The sequence below is a fragment of the Branchiostoma floridae genome, chromosome 19, assembly GCF_000003815.2.
Source record: "Branchiostoma floridae strain S238N-H82 chromosome 19, Bfl_VNyyK, whole genome shotgun sequence".
In the NCBI taxonomy this organism is placed as follows: domain Eukaryota; kingdom Metazoa; phylum Chordata; class Leptocardii; order Amphioxiformes; family Branchiostomatidae; genus Branchiostoma; species Branchiostoma floridae.
The window spans coordinates 7,195,111-7,219,592 of NC_049997.1; the positions used below are offsets into that span (position 1 = coordinate 7,195,111).

General features: G+C 40.4%; 1 protein-coding gene and 2 long non-coding RNA genes across 3 annotated transcripts; 1 reads left to right on the forward strand and 2 right to left on the reverse strand.

Annotated features, from left to right (window-relative positions):
• Positions 1 to 1,256: 1,256 nt before the first annotated feature.
• On the reverse strand, positions 1,257 to 3,889 carry LOC118406942. Its single transcript, XR_004830097.1, has 2 exons — positions 3,720 to 3,889; positions 1,257 to 2,298 (listed from the first exon to the last, which is right to left on the reverse strand). It is a non-coding gene; the product is annotated as an uncharacterized LOC118406942 (long non-coding RNA).
• Positions 3,890 to 3,926: 37 nt separating this feature from the next.
• On the forward strand, positions 3,927 to 12,773 carry LOC118406915 (ufm1-specific protease 1-like). Its single transcript, XM_035807313.1, has 5 exons — positions 3,927 to 4,076; positions 5,087 to 5,299; positions 5,682 to 5,784; positions 11,217 to 11,293; positions 11,899 to 12,773. The coding sequence occupies exons 1-5, from the start codon at positions 3,927 to 3,929 to the stop codon at positions 12,028 to 12,030; spliced, it is 675 nt and encodes a 224-aa protein (XP_035663206.1). The 3' UTR covers positions 12,031 to 12,773.
• Positions 12,603 to 19,764, reverse strand: LOC118406937. The gene is made up of 3 exons (XR_004830093.1): positions 19,579 to 19,764; positions 13,756 to 13,870; positions 12,603 to 13,260 (listed from the first exon to the last, which is right to left on the reverse strand). It is a non-coding gene; the product is annotated as an uncharacterized LOC118406937 (long non-coding RNA).
• Positions 19,765 to 24,482: the final 4,718 nt, after the last annotated feature.

Below are 24,482 nucleotides of genomic sequence, written 5' to 3' on the forward strand. Positions count from 1 at the left end.
CTTCTGAGGCAAAAAGAGCATTTTTTCGCATAAAAAAATGATATCGCGAAACAATGTCCGATTTTGTTCAAACCAACTTTATTGGGTGCGGAATAATTTTTTCACATCAAATATGCAACTTTTTGGTCAAAAAATCTCAATTTGCTCTTCTGAGGCAAAAAGGGCATTTTTTCGCATAAAAAAATGATATCGCGAAACAATGTCCGATTTTGTTCAAACCAACTTTATTGGGTGTGGAATAATTTTTTGACATCCAATATGCATTTTTTTGGTCAAAAAATCTTAATTTGCTCTTCTGAGGCAAAAAGAGGCATTTTTTCGCATAAAAAAATGATATCGCGAAACAATGTTCGATTTTGTTCAAACCAACTTTATTGGGCGCGGAATAATTTTTTGACATCAAATATGCAATTTTTTGGTCAAAAAATCTCAATTTGCCCTTCTGAGGCAAAAAGTGCATTTTTTCGCACAAAAAATTGATATCGCGAAACAATGTCCGATTTTGTTCAAACCAACTTTATTAGGTGCGGAATAATTTTTTTTTACATCAAATATGCAACAATTTGGTCAAAAAATCTTAATTTGCCCTTCTGAGGCCACACCATCTTAATTTCTTGGTTCACGGATTTTTTCTTAAAAAATATGGAGCGAGAGGGCGAAATAAAAATAAAAATTGTAAAATGGTTGGGGTAAAGGTAAGGGCTAATCCAAAACATAAAGAATAAAAAGTTTTCAGCTTGAAAAAAGTACAAAAGACTATTACTGTACAGTAACAGCACCTGTTTGTTATAAATTACAAAAGTAGTGTCAGTTTTTATGTTTGCTACACTAGAAAGTTGGTGAATGGTTTCATTAATGGTGAAAATTTGCTGAGTGGTAATTTTTATTTTTATCTTTTTTCCCAAAAAATAGGAGCGAGCGAATCCGTGAACCAAGAAATTAAATTGGTGTGGCCTGAGGCAAAAAGAGCATTTTTTCGCATAAAAAAATGCTTTCGCGAAACGATGTCTGATTTTCTTCAAACTAACTTTATTGGGTGCGGAATAATTTTTTAGACGAGACGCTGAAATCTTGATTACTAACCTTGCTTTTTTGTGTAATATATTAAAGCCTCATATGTTCACCCAACACTTTTTGCAAAATTTTATTTTCCTTTTTTTTTCGACCGCCCACCCCAATATTTTTCTGAAAAAATCCGAGAAGCATCAAATAAAATTACTTTACACAAAAGAAACTTGAAGCAATAGTCTAATGAATCGGTATAGGTTCACATTTTAATAAGAACTTCATTGTGCACCAGTAGGTAATGTAAACATACTTAATTCACTATCTCCTTCGCTCTGTGACACAATTTGCACAAAAGTACATGTATATAATATAAAAAACTTTGGGAGACAAAAGACATTTCGTATCATCTTCTAAGTTCTTTGCAAAAACTTTCGTGTTTTTTTTTTACAAAAACATCATGTAAGAATTGAGCTATTCAAACTAAATATTGTCACCAAATACCATAACAATGTTGTCATGTTCACTGTTGGAAAATATTAACACCTCTCAACATCAAAGAACCTACTCATTACATGATACGTTGGACCCTTCCTTTTCCACTGCTAACAGAAAAGAAGTCAACCTGAACATATTTACATGTACACTTTGGATATTATCATTTCACATAACAGTAGCCAAATGTCTCACATTGTCATTGTCATGTGCAACAAATTACAAACATACAGAGTACGACCTAGGCTAGGAGAATTGTGCACAAAATAATAAACATATAACATGACATAGAAAATCCATCACAAATCTCCAGATACTTCACACAAAATCAATGTCTAAAAACTAAAAGGTGCACATTACAGACTCCTGTGCAGCCAAGAAGTTGTAAAAATTGTGATCTAAATAAGAATGAAGATGGATGTCATATTGTTGCAGACGGTATTATACAACAAAGATAAATAGCCTCAATTGCATACAATATATGTTCCATATCTTCTAATATCAACATAGCACAGGAAAAATTATGTTACTTTAAATACGCAATTAGACAAACAATGTAATATAAGCTCCATCTTTTCCATACATTCATACCTGCAAGAAGCGAGAAGTGGAACCTATCCTTGACTTTGTTCCAAGATCTTAGTTCGTGTATCTTTTGTTAAGAATATGTTTTCTGTGTCCTTGTTACCTCATAAGCAAATGCAACTCAGTTCGCCTGGTTGACTCAAGTCTACATCAGTGTGGGTCTGTGGCAAGCCTTCCCTGATGACTCTTCATTTTCTTAGTGACAATCTCCATCTGAAACAATGTACAAAAATTCTAATCACTCAGGCAAGACAAGATATAGAACATGTATTGGCCATCAATCTTGTTCCAGTGGTCTGACCAGTGGGTCTGTGCTGCTAGAGAAATGTAAAATAGCTTACTCTCCTTAGATTTAATAAGAAGCATCTGGCTACAGAACGTGCCTCCAGCTAAACATGTACAGTGAAAACAAGCAACAAAACAATTATTTGAATGTACAAATGTACTGTGAATGCAGAATTGTGTTCCCTCTTACCCAGAGCTAGAAGCCACAAAGATATTACCTGTAAGGTGCCTTATCTAGTCCCTAGAGTTAATAGACACAAAAATATTACATGTAAGGCCACACCAATTTAATTTCGTGGTTCACGGAGTTTTTCATAAAAATATGGAGCGAGAGGGCGAAATAAAAATTTAAAAAAAAAAATTGTAAAATGGTTGGGGTAAAGGTAACGGCTAATCCAAAAAAGTACAAAAACACTTATTGTACAGTAACAGCACCTGTATCCACACTTTAAGGAGCTTATAATATAAAGGCCAATTTGCTACACCAGAAAGCTGGTGAATGGTTTCATTAATGGTGAAAATTTGCTGAGTGGTAATTTTTTATTTTATTTCCCAAAACATAGGAGCGAGCGAATCCGTGAACCAAGAAATTAAATTGGTGTGGCCTAAGGTGGGTAACCAGGTTCCCAGAGCTAAGAGCCACACAAATATTACCTGTACGGTGTGTTACCTGGTCCCAAGAGCTAAGAGCCACACAAATATTACCTGTAAGGTGTGTTACCTGGTCCCCAGAGCTAAGAGCCACACAAATATAACCTGTAAGGTGCGTTACCAGGTCCCCAGAGCTAAGAGCCACGCAAATATTACCTGTAAGGTATGTTACCTGGTCCTCAGAGCTAAGAGCCAAGCAAATATTACCTGTAAGGTGTGTTACCTGGTCTCAAGAGCTAAGAGCCACACAAATATTACCTGTAAGGTGTGTTACCTGGTCCCCAGAGCTAAGAGCCACACAAATATTACCTGTACGGTGTGTTACCTGGTCCCCAGAGCTTAGAGCCATGCAAATATTACCTGTACGGTGTGTTACCTGGTCCCCAGAGCTAAGAGCCACGCAAATATTACCTGTAAGGTGTGTTACCTGGTCCCAAGAGCTAAGAGCCACGCAAATATTACCTGTAAGGTGTGTTACCTGGTCCCAAGAGCTAAGAGCCACGCAAATATTACCTGTAAGGTGTGTTATCTGGTCTCTAGAGAGCTAAAATTTAACCGATGAATGAGGGACTAACTAGGGGCAAGGAAGCGACTTGCTTCCGGGATAAATATGCGTAACAAAGTTACTGTTTTGAACCATAAACTCGGGTCAATTCCGATTACTTATGTTTCTTAGAATCATATAGAAAAGGACCTACCTGTTTAAGGGCTTACATAGCATGAATATGCTCTAAAAGGCCGTGTTTTATGCGCTCAAATGTTGAATTATGATATTGTAAGCCAACAGCATGGCGGAACTGCTGTACTGCCGTCGACGAAACTATCCTCACCGATGGGATTGACCAATAGTAGCGTGGCGCTTATTGTGTGCGCGCCGCCGTTAAACGGAGGCCATAATACCTCAAATGTCGTCTGCTGATCACAAAATGCCCAAATCTCTCCTCAAAAACGTCCATGAGGGTTTGGCACCTCCGGAAGACACTCCTGGAGAAAGCGTAACGGTTAGAGGAGACTATCTGTACTACCATTATGTCTGTGACGGCGTAGATGACCGGGTAAGGAAGCCAACGCGTTTGCCCCCCTCCCCATGAATTTGGTCGACGGGCAGTCTAGAGATTCCGTATCTATGGGTGGACGTTTCTACTTCTATCTTTTACCTGTCCACCTAATCTTACATGTGAAAGCTAGAAGCAGAAACGTTCACCCATATGGAGTCTTATTTTACATTTATTACATTACCTTTATTGTACATGCATGCGTCAACAGTTAGGTACAGGTCACTCATAACAGCTAGACATATGCAGAAAAGCAATAAGATATTATTTAAGTATTTAAAGGCATACTACGCAGTTTTTTGCGCTCAAATTTGAAATATTCTAGAATTAAGAAATATCAGATTTACTACTACTTTTTGTCACTTTTTGACACTTTTGTGTCATTATTTCACGTCTGCAACGTAAAGGATTAGCCTACAAACATTCCGCTCTAGGCACCCTGTAACCTTGTGTCCCCCCAACATGCCCAAGTTAGACCCTCCGGGTCTTGCTTGCCACTGGTAGGTCCCCCGGGGTGGGGTAATCAGTTAGCACATGCATGGCAGACTGCAGATAAAGAACACAATGGAGATCTTCTTTAGAAACACCTATATCTAATCATTCTAAAATAGCATATAATCATGAACTTTTCGTAGGATATCAACAAGCTGAGGTCATATTCCCTTCAAAACTGCAAGAAACCTTGTACAGAAAGCTAGTCTACTGTACTCAGAGGAACTGTCAACTGGCCCCCCACTGGGAAGCCAGGCTGATAAGCAAGAAACAACAACACACAGAGGCAGTAACCAGCCTGTGCCCATCTGTTTCTTGGAAGATCACAATTTTTATACATCATGCTTATGTGGTGCATTGATGTCGCAGCACCTCCCCTGAATATTGGTATGCAATGCTATAGGGTTGATTGAACTAACAATGTAAAGAAAAAGTAGGAAAAGCTACTTTTTGTTTTGTTCAAAAATCCCGTAGTATGTGCTAAGTTGCTAACCTAACAGGGTTTCTGTACTTCCCAGGGTTGGGGCTGTGCATACAGAACTCTGCAGTCTCAGTGTTCCTGGGTTCACTTCAAGCAGAAACAGACGTCCACCAACCCCAGACATCCTCCTACAATACTGGACATCCAGAGGGCACTTGTGGAAATGCAGGACAAGCCAGCGAGCTTTGCAGGGTCCCGGGACTGGATCGGGTCTGTGGAAGTTGGCCTCTGTATAGACTATTTTTATGATGTGAGTTTGGTAATGTTACAATGTTTTAACTTGAAATATCATTTTAGAAGTACTCTCTATTTTGGACTTAATATTTGGATTTTTAATTGGATTTAAGGACTGCAACCTGCTAGCTGCCATGCTAGACAGAAATGTCTGGAGCAGCATCATTTGTGGCACCTCGTACTACAAGGATAAACTGAACTGAACTTAATTTTGTATTAGGTAATATTAATATTTTTTTTATGTTTCCAGGTCCAAAAGTAGAGAATACATGTACACGATCTCATTGTTGCTACAAAAGGCATGATTAAGCTAAGGTTGCAGGACAAAACCTCCTAAAAGTCCCTTTTACAATACATATGTTTTACTCAAAACTGTTTTCTTCCTATGCTCTTTGTAGGTTCCTTGTAAAATTGTACATATCAACAGTGGCAGAGACATTCCAGACAAGATTCCAGAGCTGACAGAACATTTCCAGAGCATAGGATCCCCTGTTATGATGGGTGAGTGTGGCAGAAGATGATAGTGCACTGTTGTATGAGAGCAAGCCTCTTTGCAAAAGTAGCTTGCAGTACTTGCCTCAACTGCTAGGAGCAGGATGATGACCATGTTTTTCTGCATCTGTGATGTTATAAGCCAGTTGGACCTATTTTTATCTTTAATATTTCATTCATTCCTTTAATATTCCATGTCATAAGGAAAGCTGTATTAATTACATAATTTGTAGTGACCAATTTTTGTGTAATTGCCTTCCTTCATTTTAACGTAATACATAGGAAATTCATCTGAGTTTAGTGTATTAAGCATTATCAGGAACCTTCCATGCAGACGCTCACTAGTGGGTCCCCATACATTGGACCAAAGGCTTAACACCACCTCTGAAGACCCTTAAGTCATCTTAACTTTTCCTTGAGACAGGTTGTTAGGGCAACCATATTTTGTAGACAATATGTTGTGTTTTGATTTTCATTTGAAGTAGCACCATATCGTGTCTTTGCTTGACAGCTTAAGTGAAGGTATTGTCCAAAGGAATCATGTCAAGAAAGTTGCATGGTAGGAACTCAGGAACTTGACTTGCTCAATGTCAGATAGGTGTCACATTTAACAAACATACCTGTATCTGCCATCAGTTTTTTTTTTTACATCATGGCAAGGGCACAGACTGATTGAAGACTAGTCTTGATCATCAACTTTTCATCAGCCAAATGAACTAAATACAAATAGGGCTGTAAGATTTGTAAAAAAAAACATGTACATTGTGTGTAAAGTTTTGCTAATAGTTATTTCTTACAATGTCAGGACACATACGCCCAAATTTACGAATTTCTTGTTGGACTAGTCAAAAAGTAGGTTAGGTAAATGTAGTCCCATAGCCTGTTTGAGGCTGTAGGGACAGTGGGCTGTTAACCCGTTGTGTCTAGAACATCGTATTGGGAGGGCAAAGCCCAACCTCTTTCCTTCCACCACGTTTTACCACCAGTCTCTAACAAGTGTCAGGTACCCACATGTACACCTAGATCAAGGAGCTTTTATCAGATAAAAGCTCCTTGCCTAGATGGAGTGAGAAACGTGTCTAGTGCCTTTCTGACAGATACAGCTCTAGCCAGGCATTCCAGGAATCAATCCCACATGCTTTCAGCCTCACATCTGTTAGCCTAGCCACTTGGACATTCAACACCACAGCAGTATATAGTAAACCCCTGCTTAGCCTATTGAGTCAGTGAAGTCAACCTTGCCTAAGCTTGATGTTTCTGACTTAGGGAGAAGAGATGCTGCTACAGTTATCACTATGGGCCGCTCTTCATCTTCATAACATCAGGCCCTATGAACCTGATTTTTTTTAAAAAGGAAGAAGAACAAAGTGGAAGAAATGGAAGAATTCAAGGACAAGGGTTTCATACCCAGGGCTCGAAATACCACCTGCATATGCAGGTTAATGCAGGTATAATTGGTGTCTGCCTGCACCTAACCTGCACTGGTCCATGTACTGAGTTTATACATAAATGTCATATGATATAGGTGTATATGTGGATTGTTATTAGCTGCATTGAATGTTGCCACCTATAGAAAGTATAAAAGAAAAAAAATTGGAATGGTTCCTGAACAATTTTAGTATGATCCATACTTCCTACATTGAGAAGGTGCAGGTAAAATTTGTCGGGTGCAGGTAATTTTCAATGTTACCTGCAGCAGGTATGCTGAAAAAGTATTTCGAGCCCTGATACCCCAATACAGCTGGTTTAGGGTCATCACTGTAGCTCAGGTATTTCCATTATCAGGTAGATCCATTATCTAGTGAATGCAGTCCCAGAACAATTCTAAAGGCCGAATCTCTTACATAAGGTGTTCAATTATTAATCATGCAGTTCCAAAAATCATTTGTGCCCTTTTCTAAAGTGATGAAGCATCATAAGCTGATGACAAAGGCGCTGGTGTGACACCAGGAATGTCGCTTCATGCATTTTTCATGATTGATGTATCTTAACATCAAATGAAAATATGTGTGATGTATCATCAATGGCTTAAACCAGCCCACCTGTTTTGTACAGGTACAGGTGTGTTTTACAGGTGTGCACAGGGTACTCAAGTACAGGAGGGTTCCAGATTATACAGTACTATACGAGGGGTGATCAATAAGTCCTCGGCCTCATTCAGAAATAATAAGCACAACTCATTTCGAAGCATAGATGTCAAGTGTATATTTAAGTCTTTCATGAATGTGTACCAAAATTCAAATTATTGTGATCATTACTTTGCAGGCGACACTCAGTAGCGTTAGGTAAGGTAGAAGGGGAAAAACTTGACAATTGAGTTGCGACCTGAGGTGTGCGGGTCAACTTTCGCTGCTGAAAGTCAGACAGACACTTCTTTCTGCTTGAAATTGGAAGAGAATCATTATCAAATATTTTGACAATGTCTTTTGTTAATGACAAAGGATTTACGGCATAGGGAACTCGACCCACACATGTCTGATCACAATTCACCCTTGTTTTTCTCGCCACTTACCTTCTGATTTGCAAAAACCGAATGCCTGGAAAGTAATGACTGCAATGATTTGAAATTTGGAGGGACAAAAGGCCTCATATTATCAAGCTGTGCCTCAAAATTTGAGTTGTGCTTATTATTTCTGAGTGAGGCCGAGGACTTATTGATCACCCCTCGTATGTATCTTTTCCCACTTGTTTTGAGTTGGACAATTTGACATCTGTTTTGGCTGCATTCCCTTTCCTAAAATATTTAGCACTCGTTTGTAAGGACGGCTGTGACCCATGACAATATTTCGCACAAAAAGTTGCCTCTTATGTAACAGTTATGGTTGTGTAATTCCTTTATTAAACTACTGAGCATAGAGAGGAAAAAAATCCATAAAATGTCCATTAGAAAGAAAAAAAAATCAGTGATATTGCAGCTGCTAATGCATTTTTAGTTCCTTACAAAAGGTAATGGCCAAAAATAAGTGTCCAATTCTTTGATTTATTGTGTGTCTCCCCTAACACATAGAAAAATGGCTCCAGCTGCTTTTTTGTTGTTTTTATCTGGCTATTTTGTTCTGTTTTGTTTTGTTGATGTCTCACAGCCTAACAGTACAAAAAAAGCCCAATAAAAACACCTTAAAAAACATCAAAAGACAGATGGAGCCTAACCTCTGCTTGGAGAGTAGTGAAGAAAAATAGTCTCAGTACTTTACAAATGGGCTTAAAATACATAAACATGAACAGGATGTCTTGCTATTGTTGTACCTGTAGGCCCAACCCCATAGAAAAAACAGAGATAGGCATTAAAAGAATCCAGGGTTGCCATATGGTTGTGCTGCGATGCTTTGCATGTCAATAAGTCTAAATCCAACTATATTCTTACAGCTGTTCAAAAAATAGCTCAGAACTTTTGTTTGTAGACTGCAAACGTTTTGCAATTTTCTAAAATGTTTTCATCCCCATGGTACAAAAAGTTCTCAGATTTGGTAATACCATTACCAGTTATCAGGATATAATGCTTGAAGCAGCATCATGTATTAAATAAAACCATTGAGGTATGAAGCAGACCAATATGTGTGTTGACAAAGTCAGTGACAAGTGCTGTTGTTTTGTTTTTTACAGAAGACATGCTTTCTTTTCCTTTCCTAAAATCATAAAGTTTAATGTATCATAGACAGGACTTAACTTCTGCAACTCTCTTATGATAGACGTGATTTGTAATGGAAAGAACAAGGTGCAGCAACTCTTAAACATGACAGAATTTACATTACGTACGTAGTTTCCTGAAAAACAGTTAACCACGAAAACAAAGTAGAAAAACTCCTTCTGTAAGACGTGCTTAAGGTCCTTGCCCTGTCTCAGAAAGATATCAAATTACTTGATTGTTTCTTGCATAACGTGACTGGCATGCCCCGAAGCTTTATCTATTGTTCCCCATCTCTACAGTCAGAATGATTAATGGACTCTTCTTCACAGCACAGCCTTTTTTGCCCGCAGTCAATTCTTTTCATTGTACCGTCTGAACGATGGACTAGTTACAGGACCACAACGCCTGATAACTGTTATTTACAACGAAGACTAAAATTTGGGTCAATTAAGTCAGAAACCTGAAATTTGTAGGTCTTACAAACTAAGGTGTTGTTATGATATTATAGGTTATAAACGTTTACGTTAAGGATTTGTTGTAAATCTACAATCAGGTGAATTGGGATTGTGACATTGTATCTTCACCTGGATTGTTGTGATTGTATCCATACATTTGTTGTAAACAATGTGTACTAGTATCAAATAATTACAGCTACATGTACAAGTCATGTCTTTGTAATCAATTATTACCAAAGTGCAGCAATATGTCTCACAACATAATGTTTTCAAGACACTCCAGAAAACCTCAGCCACCCTTAAGGATATATTGGTCTTATGTTAAGATGAAAGATTAACAGTCTCTGGGTAAAGTGATTCTTAATTCTAGAGAACCACTCGAGGATGTGATGTGTCATGGTGTGGTGTGATGGTTCACAAAAGATTCTATTGTGTACTGAACAATTTGTGTCCTTTAAACCCTCAGGGAAGAACAGTGTTTCAAAGGTTCTAAACGACCCACAGGACAAAATGACAGGTAAAAACAGCTCTGAAAGACAGCTCAGGACTATGGCATGTTTTAGACTGATTGTATGTCTACTATTCACAGTTCCATGACGATGGTCAATCTTAATTACTGGTCTCTTAGTTAATTTTTCCCACTGACAGTTTATAATATAGTGACCACCTGTCGACATAGACTTGATTGTGTTGATCCTGAGTGGTCTTCTTTGGCAGCTGCAGTTTCCACAGGACTTATGTTTTTCGACTGATTGTATGTCTACTATTCACAGTTCCATGACGATGGTCAATCTTACTGCTCCCTTTTAATAGATAATTTTCCTCACTGACAGTTTATATATAGTGACCACCTGTCGACATAGACTTGATTGTGTTGATCCTGAGTGGTCTTCTTTGGCAGCTGCAGTTTCCACAGGACTTATGTTTTTAGACTGATTGTATGTCTACTATTCACAGTTCCATGACGATGGTCAATCTTAATACTGGTCCCTTGGATAATTTTTCCCACTACCAGTCTATATTGACCACCTGTCGACATAGGCCAAGTGTCAATCCCGAGTGGTCGTCTTTGGCAGCTGCAGTTTTACCTTTACCGTGATCATGACTTTGTTCTTATACACACAGATACGGAGTGTCATTCAGTCTATGAATTCTACGCAAGCTAACGGCAAGACTATTACAGTACGTAATAGGTACAATACAGAATACTGCTCAAAAACAGTTGACATATAAACATACGTTACAAGTTTATCTAATTTAGAGAAACTACTTTTTTTTTACAGATACGGTAGTTAAGCTGTAATATCTAAAGTTATGATGATTTCGAATTCACTGTTTCTTTTTCCCAATGCGTGCAGGTGGAGATACAGATAACTCCTCCAAAGGCATATTTGGGGTTTGTGGATCAGGGAAAAATTCATACCTCCTAATTGTAGTAAGTATTTGTTAACTGTTTGCTAGCAGTTATCATATTCAGATTCAAAAATTCATTGCAAAGTTGCATGTACTCTGGGACAAAAGTTTTTGAAAACTTTTTTTTTATATCTTTCCATTCCATTTATAGACTTTTCCAAGTACATGTACTTTATATATGTTTTTATGTTTTTGTCAATAGTTTACACCTGTATTGTACTTTTATGTCAATACAGTCAAGTATACCTCCATAATGATGTGACATATGATGGCACGATCGAGACACAGTTTTTCCCGATATCTACGAGCCGACAACCTCTCGCCGACAGTTTTTTGTTCAGCGTCTAGATGGAACTGCAATATCGCCATAAAGATATCGGCAGAATTTCTCCCGAATTGTCCGGAGCATTCACCTGATAGCTTAGCAGGGGTCCCTGACAACTTCTGCCCGAGTGTAGATGCGTCCCAACTTCGGGAGGGCTCAGTAGCATATAGCACGGGCTCATTAGGCTAGATAGCTGTTTATGACTAGATCCCTCCTGACATATCCACAGATATCAGTAAAAATTGTGTCTAGATTGGGCCTAAGTCATTGTTGTTTTGTAAACAGTCACTTGTGTTTTTCAGGACCCTCACTACCATGGTGCGGTCCAAGACCCCCTAGCCTTGCAGCAGAATGGCTGGGTGAAGTGGCAACATGTCGAAGAATTCAAGTCAGATTCCTTCTATAATTTCTGCCTTCCCCTTTACAAACAATAACAAATAAAGTTCTAATTTTACAGTTTTGTTCTTCATTCAGTTTTATAGATATAATGTACTAAGTCTTCACTAAGTTAAGCCACAAACAATCCATTATACTGGATTTGTGGGTATTATTAAAACAAAATGGGACCTACCAGCTGTTTTTGAAACACACATTTCATGTGCCACACATGATATCGTCTGTAGACGTGCTTACACACAGCGGGGTTATACCGCCCCTTACGGGGCTTTTGCTGGCTAATTACAAGACGGGGATTTGCCAGGTCTCCCATCATGATGTACAAAAATACTTGAAAAGACCTTGAATTTTTTATAGACCGGCATAATGCTGTAAACCCACATAATGCTACTCCAATTCTGTATTTTTCAACATGGTTATTTTATTCATTGGTTTGACTGAAATAGTCGACAGCTATTTAGGGCAATTATAGAGTTATAGTGAATGGACACTCAGTACCATCTACATTTGTAAATCCCAAGTCGAACACCTTAACCACAAAAGCCCACCTTTTCCCCTCTATGGTTAACGTTTTTAACAATCATTAAGAGAGACAAGTGACAAGTTGATATCAAAGCATGGTGTAAGAAACTTTATTGACAGACAAAGGTTATTATTGCATAGCCAGTAGCCTCTTCACAACTCTTTATAATGGTACAGTCGGTCATTAAGGCACGCGTGAATTGCACAAGAGATAAAATGATAGTCACACCTATTAAACTAAAAAGTACAACATAAAAAAGCATGGACAGTCTCGGAAGCAAATACTGGTCGATAAAGTCACTGTAGTCTACATTTGTTTTTGTTTTTCATCGAGACGTCATCGCTACTGAACCTGAAAGGTTGAAGTAACTCAAACTCGCTGACCAATGGTATGAAAGCCAGGTGTAACAGGATCTAGTGGTGCATTCTGATTGGGTAATCTGTTAGACTTCTGACCAATCACAATGTTCGCTGTCACAAGTTTAGATGAGTTCTAGTTAGTGAAAGTTTGTGGATGTTTAGTACAGTTCACAGTAAGATTACTCGTTCCAATTATCATAATTCTTAGATGTGAAACTAAAGGGGTCCGCTTCCCATGCAGCTACATCTACATCTGCCAATCACAGTGCTGGAATAATTTGACGTGGATTCTGATTGGACGTTGACGTGATGATATCACTAGCGGAAGAAGGCAGCCACGGCAGAAAGCAGCAGCATCACCAACTCAGGTTGCACAAAGCCAGTCCCTGTGTCAATGGAAAATAAAAGTGTCAGCAAAATCATCTACTGTAATACTTCTCTACTTCAATGTATCATCAATAATAACAGGTGTGATGAGGGCACGAAGCCAGTCCTTGTGTCAGACAAAGGAAAACAACTGTCAGCAAAATCATGATCATCTACTGTAGTGCTTCTCTGATTATTAACTTGAAAGGTATTTTCAATCAAAACGTATGGAATAAGTTCATCTTCACTACAAAACCCTTAAACAGCTGGTCCAGGAGTAAGGTTTGGTATTACAATTATCTCGATGTAATAGAACCAGCTGCTATCATGTGACAGCAAAAAAATGGTTATACTGGCTATACAATACAGATAATTGTAGCTTTTTGATTCGTGAAACTTTCAAATTTCTGCATGGTGTGTCCCCTAATCTCAAGTAGAGCTGCCAGTTGTTTTTTTCACTTCATTATCAATTTGCCCCTCTCCCCTTCTGATGGTTATATCATATAGGGACATACCGCTTGCTGTAGTTGGTGCTTGGGTTGGTGCCATGGTGGCGTTATTTGCTGCGGTGGAGTTCTGTGCGAAAGCTACAGCCACGATAGCCAGGAGGAGCACACACACGGTCACGATCTGAAGGAAACATACAGGTGGTTAACAATCAATAACTTTCAAAACAACTCAAATGATTGTAAATGATGTAAAATCTGTGGCTAAGCCTAAAGGCTAAAGCATTAAAAACTCTGCACATAGAAAAACCCAATAGTAGAGGTAGCCCATTATGCTTGGCCAAAAAGGCTTTAACCTTACTTCGTTGGTACTTCTTTAATTATTCTTCTTTAATTATTCAAATGCGTGGTTATGAACACACATTCCATGTTAGGGCATATCTGTACTCATCTGAGAAGTGTGATGGACTCTTTTACATGATTAGAAGTAAGGGCTGTTATTAATGCTGTTATAAATATTATGCCCTCTGTTTTTTTGTTCTTGGTGCAAAAAAATAGTACAATTTTGCAAAAGAGTCAGCTAGAGACACTGAACTGTCTTGTGACAGTTTAAATCAGAAAAATGACTTTCATTCTCAAGCCTTGTGAGAAAAGCAGACAATTTACACGATACTTAAAAAAAATATTGCATCACCATTTCCTCCACTTTTCTCTGTTTTTACCCCCAATCAATGATACGTTGACATTTTGACCAGCCTGACTCATAGACTTCAGACTTTGTATCAACAGAGGCAGTTGAAAACACCCTAAGTACACGAGGAAGTCACAAAGTCCACAATAGGTGCCAGGGCACTCCAGTTCTCACTGTTATAACTTGTTTACTGATTCCAACGGTAATATTGACCCGGGATAGTTTATTGTCGATGACTTTAGATAGGGCCCTCTATGGAATGTATTGTCGGTTATAGGTGACAAAGAACAGTAATGGACAACTATGCACAGTTTTAATCACTTGCTAACTTGACAGTAAGCTTTATGCCTTTTTGACAGCCATTTCTGTCACAAGTTGTTTCAAATATTTGTGCACTGTGTAAAATAATTGATTATTGTTTGCAAATCAATGAAGGAGTGCCATTGATGCAAACCTGACGTTGTTTAATAGTATCCCTCATTTGATGACGTAAAATCATTAATTTCTACAACTTGAAGTTGAAGTAGGCAAATGTGGACTGGGGCAAGTAATGTACAGTATGTATGGTGTAATATTTTTGAATCGTTGGGGTCAAAGAGTGCTTGCAGATCACGCATGTTATAAAACATGTAACTTGCCAGCATTGTTAAGAAACTTCAAGAGAATACCACACACAAACACTCAAACAAAAGTCGGATTTCCCTTGTTTACCTTGCAGCTTTGTCCTCATCTTCATTGTTTTCTCTTTAAGCAAATGCCTTTAAGAAATCTAATGAAACCCGAACCCTCACGACACCCCTGACACTTGCTTATTCTGTTTTACAGTCATGGTTCATCGCAATTAGAGTGAGGTTTTCTTGTCAAACATGCACACAAATACGCTATCCTACAGAACATGAAACGGTACACTGAAGCCTTTTACTGTCTTTGCTGTTCATACAACACATGCTGACTACACCTGACTCAGATTGTGGGTTCCCACACTGGCCCTGTGAGTAACAGGCTAGAGATGTGCCACACTGAGTAACAGGCTAGAGATGTGCCACACTGTGAGTAACAGGCTAGCGGATGTGCCACACAGTGAGTAACAGGCTAGAGATGTGCCACACTGCGAGTAACAGGCTCGCAGATGTGCCACACTGCGAGTAACAGGCTAGAGATGTGCCACACTGTGAGTAACAGGCTAGAGATGTGCCACTCTGTGAGTAACAGGCCCGCGGATGTACCACACGGGGATATCGATCGTGGAGATTCGAGGACGAATCTTGAAAAGAAAAGGGGGAGCAGTGTAACAGTGGGGGGTTTAAGTAGCGTAAAACTTCAGCGTAAAACTTTGTAATGGACTGATCAGCCTTTTCTAGCACAGTGGTTTTGCTGCTGAGTTGCAGAATTTGCAGACCCGGGTTCGATCCCGGGTGTCAGCATGTTTCTTTCTCTGTTCCTACTCGTCCCTCTGACTTCTTACATCCCCACTAAAGGTCTCACGTTTCCTTTGACAACTTGTCACAAAGCTAACGTTCTACTTTTCATATTCCTGTCTTCAAATACTACCCAATGTTAGTTAAATTCCCTGGAAAGATATTTGTACTTAATGTCATTTGCGAATGACGTCATTGAAATTCTCGAGGGAGAATTATCCGTACGTTGTAATATCTGTCAGTATTACGTCGTACAGAAATCAATTCACCTGCGTCGATACAGGTGATTTTGTCTCCCTCTGGGACATACTGAATGGGGTAGGTGCGTGACTATTGTTCTTGAGGTGGGGAGATGCTTTAGGTGAGGAAACAATCAGCTTTTATACTAATTACCAACAAACCCCAGCGGTACAATAGTAGTTAAGCTATATAGTTAGCAATTCTGAGGTAGAGGATGGTCCAATTTGAGCAATGTCCTTTGATCTTTAAAAAAGGGATGATTTCTAGATAAAATTATGTCATCTAGACGTTAAACCAAATGTTTCAACCTTGCATAAATTGATACGATTACCCGTCCAATATCATTATAGTATCACAACTATTCACTTTTGTATTCTGTTGCTGAATATGACAAAGTGACCTTGGTTTAACTTGGAAGATTCCTTCACCGATATTAGCACTTATATAAAGGTATATAAGTGCAAACTTCACTCTACTTGTGTCATTTAGCCTCTAGCCACTGAAGAAGCTGTACATAGCGAAACTAGTTTGGCTGACAGGTTGAATAAAAGTTCAGATGGCTCCAGATGTCTTTCTGAGGGACGACTGCAGCGTGCAAGATGTCGGTAGCTTGAGGGATGAATCTACTCTACTATATATTCCTTCACCGATATTGTCACAGATGCATGTTGACACCAAACCCGAAGGTAGACTGTACGCCTGTATGCACCGACTTCACCAATGCCTGGTTCCATTTGGAACATTCATGTCATAGGTCACACGTAGCGCCTTGGGGGACACCTGTCTTTGTTCTGAACACATCACTTATTAATTATTCAGTTCCTTATATCGAGTCATTCTTTCAAATGTTATCCCCCAAGGGTATGATATTTGTGAGGAAAAGAGAACAAAAAGAGGAACTTTTGAAACTCTTACGTGCATGATTTGGTTGGCTTCAAGAGTGTTTGTGTCTTAGTTATACATAACGACTGATCTTATCACAATTAGTGCATGACTGCACGACAGCTTCTCGCCAGATATCTTTGGTATTAAGATTAGTGAACTAAGTTAGTTGATGAGAAAATGGTGCCTTCTTGCTTCAGATTTTACTTGGTTTTAAGATATTTTGAGGCAACCGCCTAACACAGCGGATCCAAATAGGTTTTAGGTGAAACAGGCCAACCATTGATCACATACCAGTAACCAAGCATTCTACCCTTAGGCAAAATATGCTTTCGCATAGATTACTTGTTTGGGTTGACGTCTCACAACAACACTGACTGTATGATCTTTTCAGTTTCAGCCCTTTTTCTGCCGGCCTAGGCTCTAGATATTTTCGTATCACCATTTTTGCTGCATCATTCTTTAATGAACAGTCTTCTTTTAACCAGAAAACAATATACAAACGATAGATATTCACAAAAAAAGCAGAAATACGACCAGGAGTTTGCTATGGGTCCGTGATCTTTGTTTACAGTGGTTACCACCACACTTGGAGGGATCAAGGCTGCTCTGTGGTGGGATGGAGGGAGGATTTCCCGCCATGGGAACGAGGGCTGTCGCCATGGCAACACAGCCTCATTGTCCACACATGAACACCTGGGGGATGCCGAGGGCGTGTACATTGGTTCTGGCATCTCGCACCGGTATTGGGGGAAATTTTGTCTGTAGGGACTATCAAATGCGTTTGCCAACAATTACTCAAAAAGTTTTTTAAAACTAGCAGTTCCATGAATTATGAAATCTTATAAAGATCTGTTCATAAAAATAACTATGCTGTGTTCAGTAATCATTTTAAAGATGCGCACTGCTGGCACAAGAACACCCCAAAGCTAGCGTTCCCGTTCGTGTGGATGTGTGCAAGGACATTACATACATGATATAACGTTACATACATAATGTGTGCAATTCTAGCCGTTCGACGACTTTCTTTTTTCTTAGCGAGAAAAGCTAATCCCGTGTCGTGTTGTTTGTGACTTGGCACTGTGTGACAGGTGAAGCGGACAGACGTGCCACTCTCCAGTACAAACACAGCTTCTTTACTGTTTACGTTCCGTCTGAAACCATGTTACATGGCGCACTAATCGATCTATACCGTCTAACGCTTAAACACGTAAGGAATAGCCTGTAGCGAAGTGTGCTGGTGTAATTAAGTGGGAGAACAATCGCTAGGAGAGTTTGGCCACCATATTAAAAAGCCGGTAACCTTTTGTTACAATACCGTCTTGTGGACTTGCTACCCTGACCAATTGTCAATTATTAGTCATACATGATTTTTCCAAATTCTACCATCCATAACTCCTTATGAAGGTTTGCTGAAGCGCGCGTGTAGTAAGTGTGCGCTCTAGGTAGTGTTTTCCCGCCAGTGTGTTAACCCATGCAGAAACGAGTGCACGTGGCATTCAATTTCTACAAGGAGGTTCTTTTTTTAACCTCCCTGATTTCTACAACAGACGAAATGCTGTGGAGATCCCTTATTCAGTTCACCACATCACGTCGGGCCGTCCCCAGGGAGAGGGCACGTTGGCGCCAACTGACGCCAGGTAAAACCGCACACACACAGGCGCATCCAGGTGAGTTAATCCCGCGCCCTACCTGTGGACGGACCGGCCTTTGTTTGCCTCCTAGGGGTATGACTCAGTTCCTGTCTCATAAATATGGCCGGAAAATTCCACTTGGTTTAAGGCAAGGAGGTTTCAGTACCCCACGCCAAGCATTTTTTTTTTTTTTGCCTTCTGACAAATCAGAATCTCTCATAAAAATTCTGCGGTTTGTTTTACGGGTGTAAAATAGTGAAATCATCACCCGAAAAATATGTCGAGATTTAAACTAGCCGTTTTCTTGTTCGAGAGCTGGTTTCTTGAAACAGGGTGTGGCAGGTGGTTCAAGTGTTCAACCAACAATTGATTACGGAGATAATAATCAAAATTGGACCGTCCAGAGGTTACCAAGTACCCAAACATCGTCGCCAGGACTGCCTGGTGATGTTTTTCGTTGTTTGGCGAGAAAATTACCTCACCCTTATCGACCTGTCACTCAAATTGGACCGGTATTTACCGTTGGTTTGTCCACGCTTCAAATGGCCGCACGCAACCACCAAAACGTGCTCGAACGTACGCTCGTAAAAAAAGCGGGTGAAGAGATGGTATTCAACAGGTCAATTTAACAAAACGAGTCGTGCTGTTGAATCAGAGACGTAAGGGTGATGGTTTCAGAATTTAATTTGCTCACAGTTCCTGAATTTACATTCATTTCCTTAATACGCACCCACGTGTGAAACCACTACCGCTTTTCTGGGTTAAACCTTAAAAGTTTAAACGCTGAGGCTTGAGAAAGGATTGTAATTCGATGAAAACGAAGTACAAATATGATAAAGCTGTGCTAGTGTTCTGTAGTTAGCGCTGCCACGTATATCCTTGTCGGTGAGAACAAAGCCGCACACTTTTAGCACACCTGGTGCGGGCGCCTCACCAGGTGACACAAAAGTACACAATTTCACACACAAAACCTTAACAAACACGACTCCATACAAGTATAATCTACAGAAGGGAGCGTTTTGCTTACCTTGTTGAACATTTTGGCGAGTTTTTTGCTGTTTTCTCGGTAGTTTCCGAAGATAAAGCACAGAGAGCTGGTGACGAGTCTTGTTTCACGCAAGCCGCTGGGAGCAATGAGCTGGATGTCAGACAGATGAGCTCATCCTTAAGTTGGGCGACTACAATTGCTCGGGGAAGAGGGGAGAATTATTTTATAAATTCTACTATCTTCTTTCAGTCTGTTTGTCTTTAAAATCATTAGGGTCAAAACTGATTCCTTATGAGCCGAAACATCACACAAATTGACTGATTTTCTAATATTTCTGTATGAATATTACATAATTTTGAAGATATCTCCCTATGATTTAATGGTACAGGCTAATACACGTAACGTACAGGTAAGTATTTTTGGCGGACAAAATCCAACCGCCTGATATCACGTGGCCCAATCAGTGAGCTCGTTTCAAATATAATCATATCGACGGTCGGTATTGCAACAGAACAAGCAACCTATGACCTTTAAGCTCTCCACACGATTTCACCCACGTGTATACCTTAAGTATATAACGTTAGGTACTGTAGTAAGTATACACATGCTAGAACTTGTATGGTCCCTTTTGACCATGGTAAAATCCTTATTGTATCCATAGATATCAGAAATTCAGTGTGTGGATATTAGAACATTATGTACTGCATACAATCTCACCCGACGTTACTCTTTTTTACCTTAAGAGATACCTAACGTTAGATGCCATAGACTTTACACTAGGTATAGCTATCATTTGTTGTTAATCACAGCGTCAAAGGCAGTTGGCCGTTGATATATAGCGTCCTTGGTCGTGTTAGTAACTCTTATCTAAACCCCGTCCTTCCAGTAGAGCCACACCTTCAGCACGTTTATCTTAAGTTGAACCCACCACACAAGCGCCACTTATTGATAGAATAAGAGTTTAGGGTACGCCCCATGTCTTGTAAGAGTTAGAATAAAGCCAGGTGTGTGAGTACTAGGTACGCCCTAGTGTTGGGCCGGCAACCAGTGTTAGCCAAACCCAGACCCATCAACACATTATCACTGACCTGGTACCATGGTGCGTTACGCCCTTAGGCGGTTCAACGGTTACACAACTCAACCCCTCCCAAAAGAGGGCTTAAACCATTTGCACCTTCTAATCACTGCTTTTGCTCCGCAATTGTAAAAAGTGTGGCAATGAAAAAGCATTGCCATGGCGACGGTAATATTGTTTGACTTTTTTGTAACGTATTGTATTGTATGTTGATAGAGATGATTGAGGAATTGTATGCTTGGTAAGTCATGATGATGTTCCGGGCTGTATGTGCTAGTGTCGTAGTGTCGCGATACGTTGGCTTAATGTACTGTGTAGTATGATGTTGTTGATACACAAGTTAAGTATTATCATGAAGAAATATCAATACAATTAAACTAAAATTAATATGATTATGTCAAACATGCTACATGTTACATTGATATTTTGCAATAATCTGCGCCTGGCCAGATAAGTGTTTATGGCAGCGGTTCCAAGGAATCAAGGCATCTGGCCAATGCTGCAATGTTGATGTAGGTATATGAATAAGCCATTCTATAACATCTGCTCGAAGATCAAGAGCTAAACGACCTTCTGTGGCATACAGGGAGATAGACAGTTACGGTAGGTTGGTACTTGCGGGTAAAAACTTCTCGGTTCAGTTGAAATACGGGTCAAAGTTATGTGCGTTTCGTGGATCTTTTTCCCTGGGAGACAGCCGGGATCGAGCCTGGTTACCACACCGCAGCCCAATCTCAATATCTATCGTGCAGGGGTCTGGCAGGATGACTGTAGAAAGGCTCTCCAAGGCCCTTGGTCAGAGAGAGGAGAACCTAGGATTGATAACCACCCCAGGTAGCCAGCTACAACACACCACAGTTGGTCAGCAGGCTATTGTAGTAGCGAATCAGGGACTAGATATGGCTCAAGGGTGTAATGAGCTATTTTTCAAAATAACAGCAGAACTTTAAGGCTGGAACTTTGTAAGGTCCACCTGCCCTTTCCCCCAAAAGGGTAGCGATAACTCCTTCGGGTTAAACTCCCCCGGAGCGCTAATGTGAGATCGGCGGGCTGACTGGCTTGGTTCCCCGAACTAAACTCGCTAGCTACCCGGTCCTGTCTGGCTCCCAGGGTATGGATCTTGAAACGTGCTAACTGTGATTAAAACGCAAACGGACACTCCTTCGTCGGGATATTCCTATTTTGAAATACTCCCCGTGGAAGTAGGGCATGATCATGATACAGAAGCCACTCTTCATGCCGATTTAGTTTTGTTCCGTGCTACTCAGTGTACATGACGACCTGTTCGATGTGTGCCCTGGTGGTTTGTGATCTAGACGAGAGTCCTGTTTACGCCTGCCCTCTAAATGATTTCTTATCCCGAACTTTATTCTTTATCCAAAAAAGGACTTCCGGGCCCTTGTCCCAAGAATTTTTCTAGCTTTTTTTTCCATACGTCCACGTTTTCGTGCAGCGACCTAGCGATGAACGTTTTGGGGGCCCAGAAGGATAGTGAGGTCGGGTTTACGTCAAACTGAAGGGTTTACTTCCTATGCCGGGACACGTGTTCGTCGGGCCCATGCCGGCCACGGGGTGCCACCTCCCCGCTTGCCGCTTGGTGACGTGGGTGGCCGGGGCCCTTTAATATCGGAAGCTGGGCGCTCCAGGGAGAACATGAGATGGGGCATCTTAGTTTAAGGTTATGTCAGGAGGAGGAAGAGACATGTCATCCTTTTGGGTAAGCGTGATTATCGTCGCGATGGTTCTGCTCTGTTCTGTGAGTGTGAGTGGTTCTGTTCTAGTGATCAGTGGCGGTTTGTTTACATCTCCGTGAAGGGGGGGGGGCGATTATGTGGTACTTATTTCCTCGAGGCCCTCCCTCATGGATGCCTTTGGTTATCACTTATCAGTAACGCATATTTTATTCTGATCTAAACAAACACAGAAACGCTAAACCATGTGTATAACGGTGGGGCACTACATCCTCTAATCAAACCTCGTTGTGACTAGGACGTCCTCTCTTACTTGTCTAATATTTCTTCAAAACATTTACATCTTTCCAAATTATGCCTAACAACAGTTATGGGAAGACCAGTATAGGATTCTATAAGAAATGAACCGTTAAACGCTGTTATGTGACCTTTGACCTTATAAAATACAACACGGCTGATCTCATTGACCATATTTCACCTTGAATTAAGTTAAACAATTATAACCGTCCACAATGCCCCATCTGCAAGACCGAGCTGAAGTTAGCAGCCCGTTTACCAGCACCAGTTGTGGCACGTAGACACCACGCACTCGCAGTTGCACGTACGTCGGTTTGTACCCTTAGCTTTAAAATGGTCAGACCAGTCCTGCTATGTATCTCAAGAACATCTTGATGTTTGAGTCTACACGACATGAAGAGTGTATTCATGTTTACTGTACTATACCTTGGACATTTTGTATCAAACACCCTAAGGTGCAACACGGTATCTTTAAGCTATACTACGTAATGTTTGGACAATACAGTATGTTTTTGTTGGGTTTCGCCTGCGTGCCTGTCTTGATCAGGCGGTCCAGGGCGCGACTCATCTTTAAGTCGATCATACATGAATGTTGTGATCGAGGCACACCTCTCGTAGCTTTCTTAGCCCGGCTTGCACCGAATGGTTCTACAACTTACATAGAAATAAACGTTAAAAGGGGAAAATTTGTCATAACATGCCGGACTCAGTCCTGCATGGGGCTAATAAGTCGTGTATGTGTAGAGAGTCGTGAGCATGACAGGCCCATTTGTCACACCGACTCAAAGGGTGACTACCACATTCCAAACCAAAGATACTGTAAGTCGACAACGCATGATGAGTGTGTTCATGTTTACTGTGCACTTGGGGAAGTTTGTATCAAACACCTTAAGGTGCAGCAAAGTAACAGTAAAGATCACGGCGCTGCAATCCATGAAGATCGAGCGGGTACAAAAATAACCTGGAATCCAGTCTACCGTGGATTGGCCAGGCTAACTTCGGGACAGGAGAGTCTTTCCACCGCCGGGGTCATATACAATGACAGCAGACGAAAAACCAAAATACTAGTAGTGCAATTTGGTGAAATTTCACCACATTCGCAAGCGTGCCTCTATTGTCTCTCACCGGACATTTGTATCATGTATCTGTCTCGTGATATGTTCTGGTACTTCCCACTTGTGGCTATGCCTTGTTTGTTCATTCTCAACTTTCTGTGATGAATGTGAGCACTCATTTGTTAGACATGAAAATGACGTCTAAAATAATAGGTACAACCACACCTGGAGGCATAATAAGATCTTCACCTTACGGAGACTCATGATCAGCATAGAAAACTTAGTTTCTACGTGTTGTCGGGCGTGTACGGGGGTTGAAGTCTGTAATCATTACTGCTTTCGTTGGGTGTTTGGTCAACGCTGCGATATCAAAATTCCCCCGTTGCCTATTTATACAATCAAGGATAAAACCTTACAAATGTGGCCTTACAAGAGGGTGGTAGAATGCCTCGCGGGAGGTATTCATTCACACCATGTCGTGTAACAGTTCTCTCGAAGGCGATTAATCTATATGCAAAACAAATGGCTTCTGCTGTTAGGCCGACAAAAGATCTCTCAACGTTATGACACCGGCCTTTTCCTTTGATAGCGATATGTGATGTGTCGAGCGATTGCATACCAAAGGAAGTTCTCACTGTAGCCGCCCAAGTAATACTAGTAGTTAGATCATGGGAGTGGCCTGACAATGTGGGGACCCCAACAAACTCCAAGGGTGGCGGAGCAGTACTAAATCCACATAGTCAGACCATTCCCAGGATCTAACTGACTTAGAACATGGCCATCTTTCCGAAGCAAAAATACACTTTTTTTAGTCATTGAGAAACA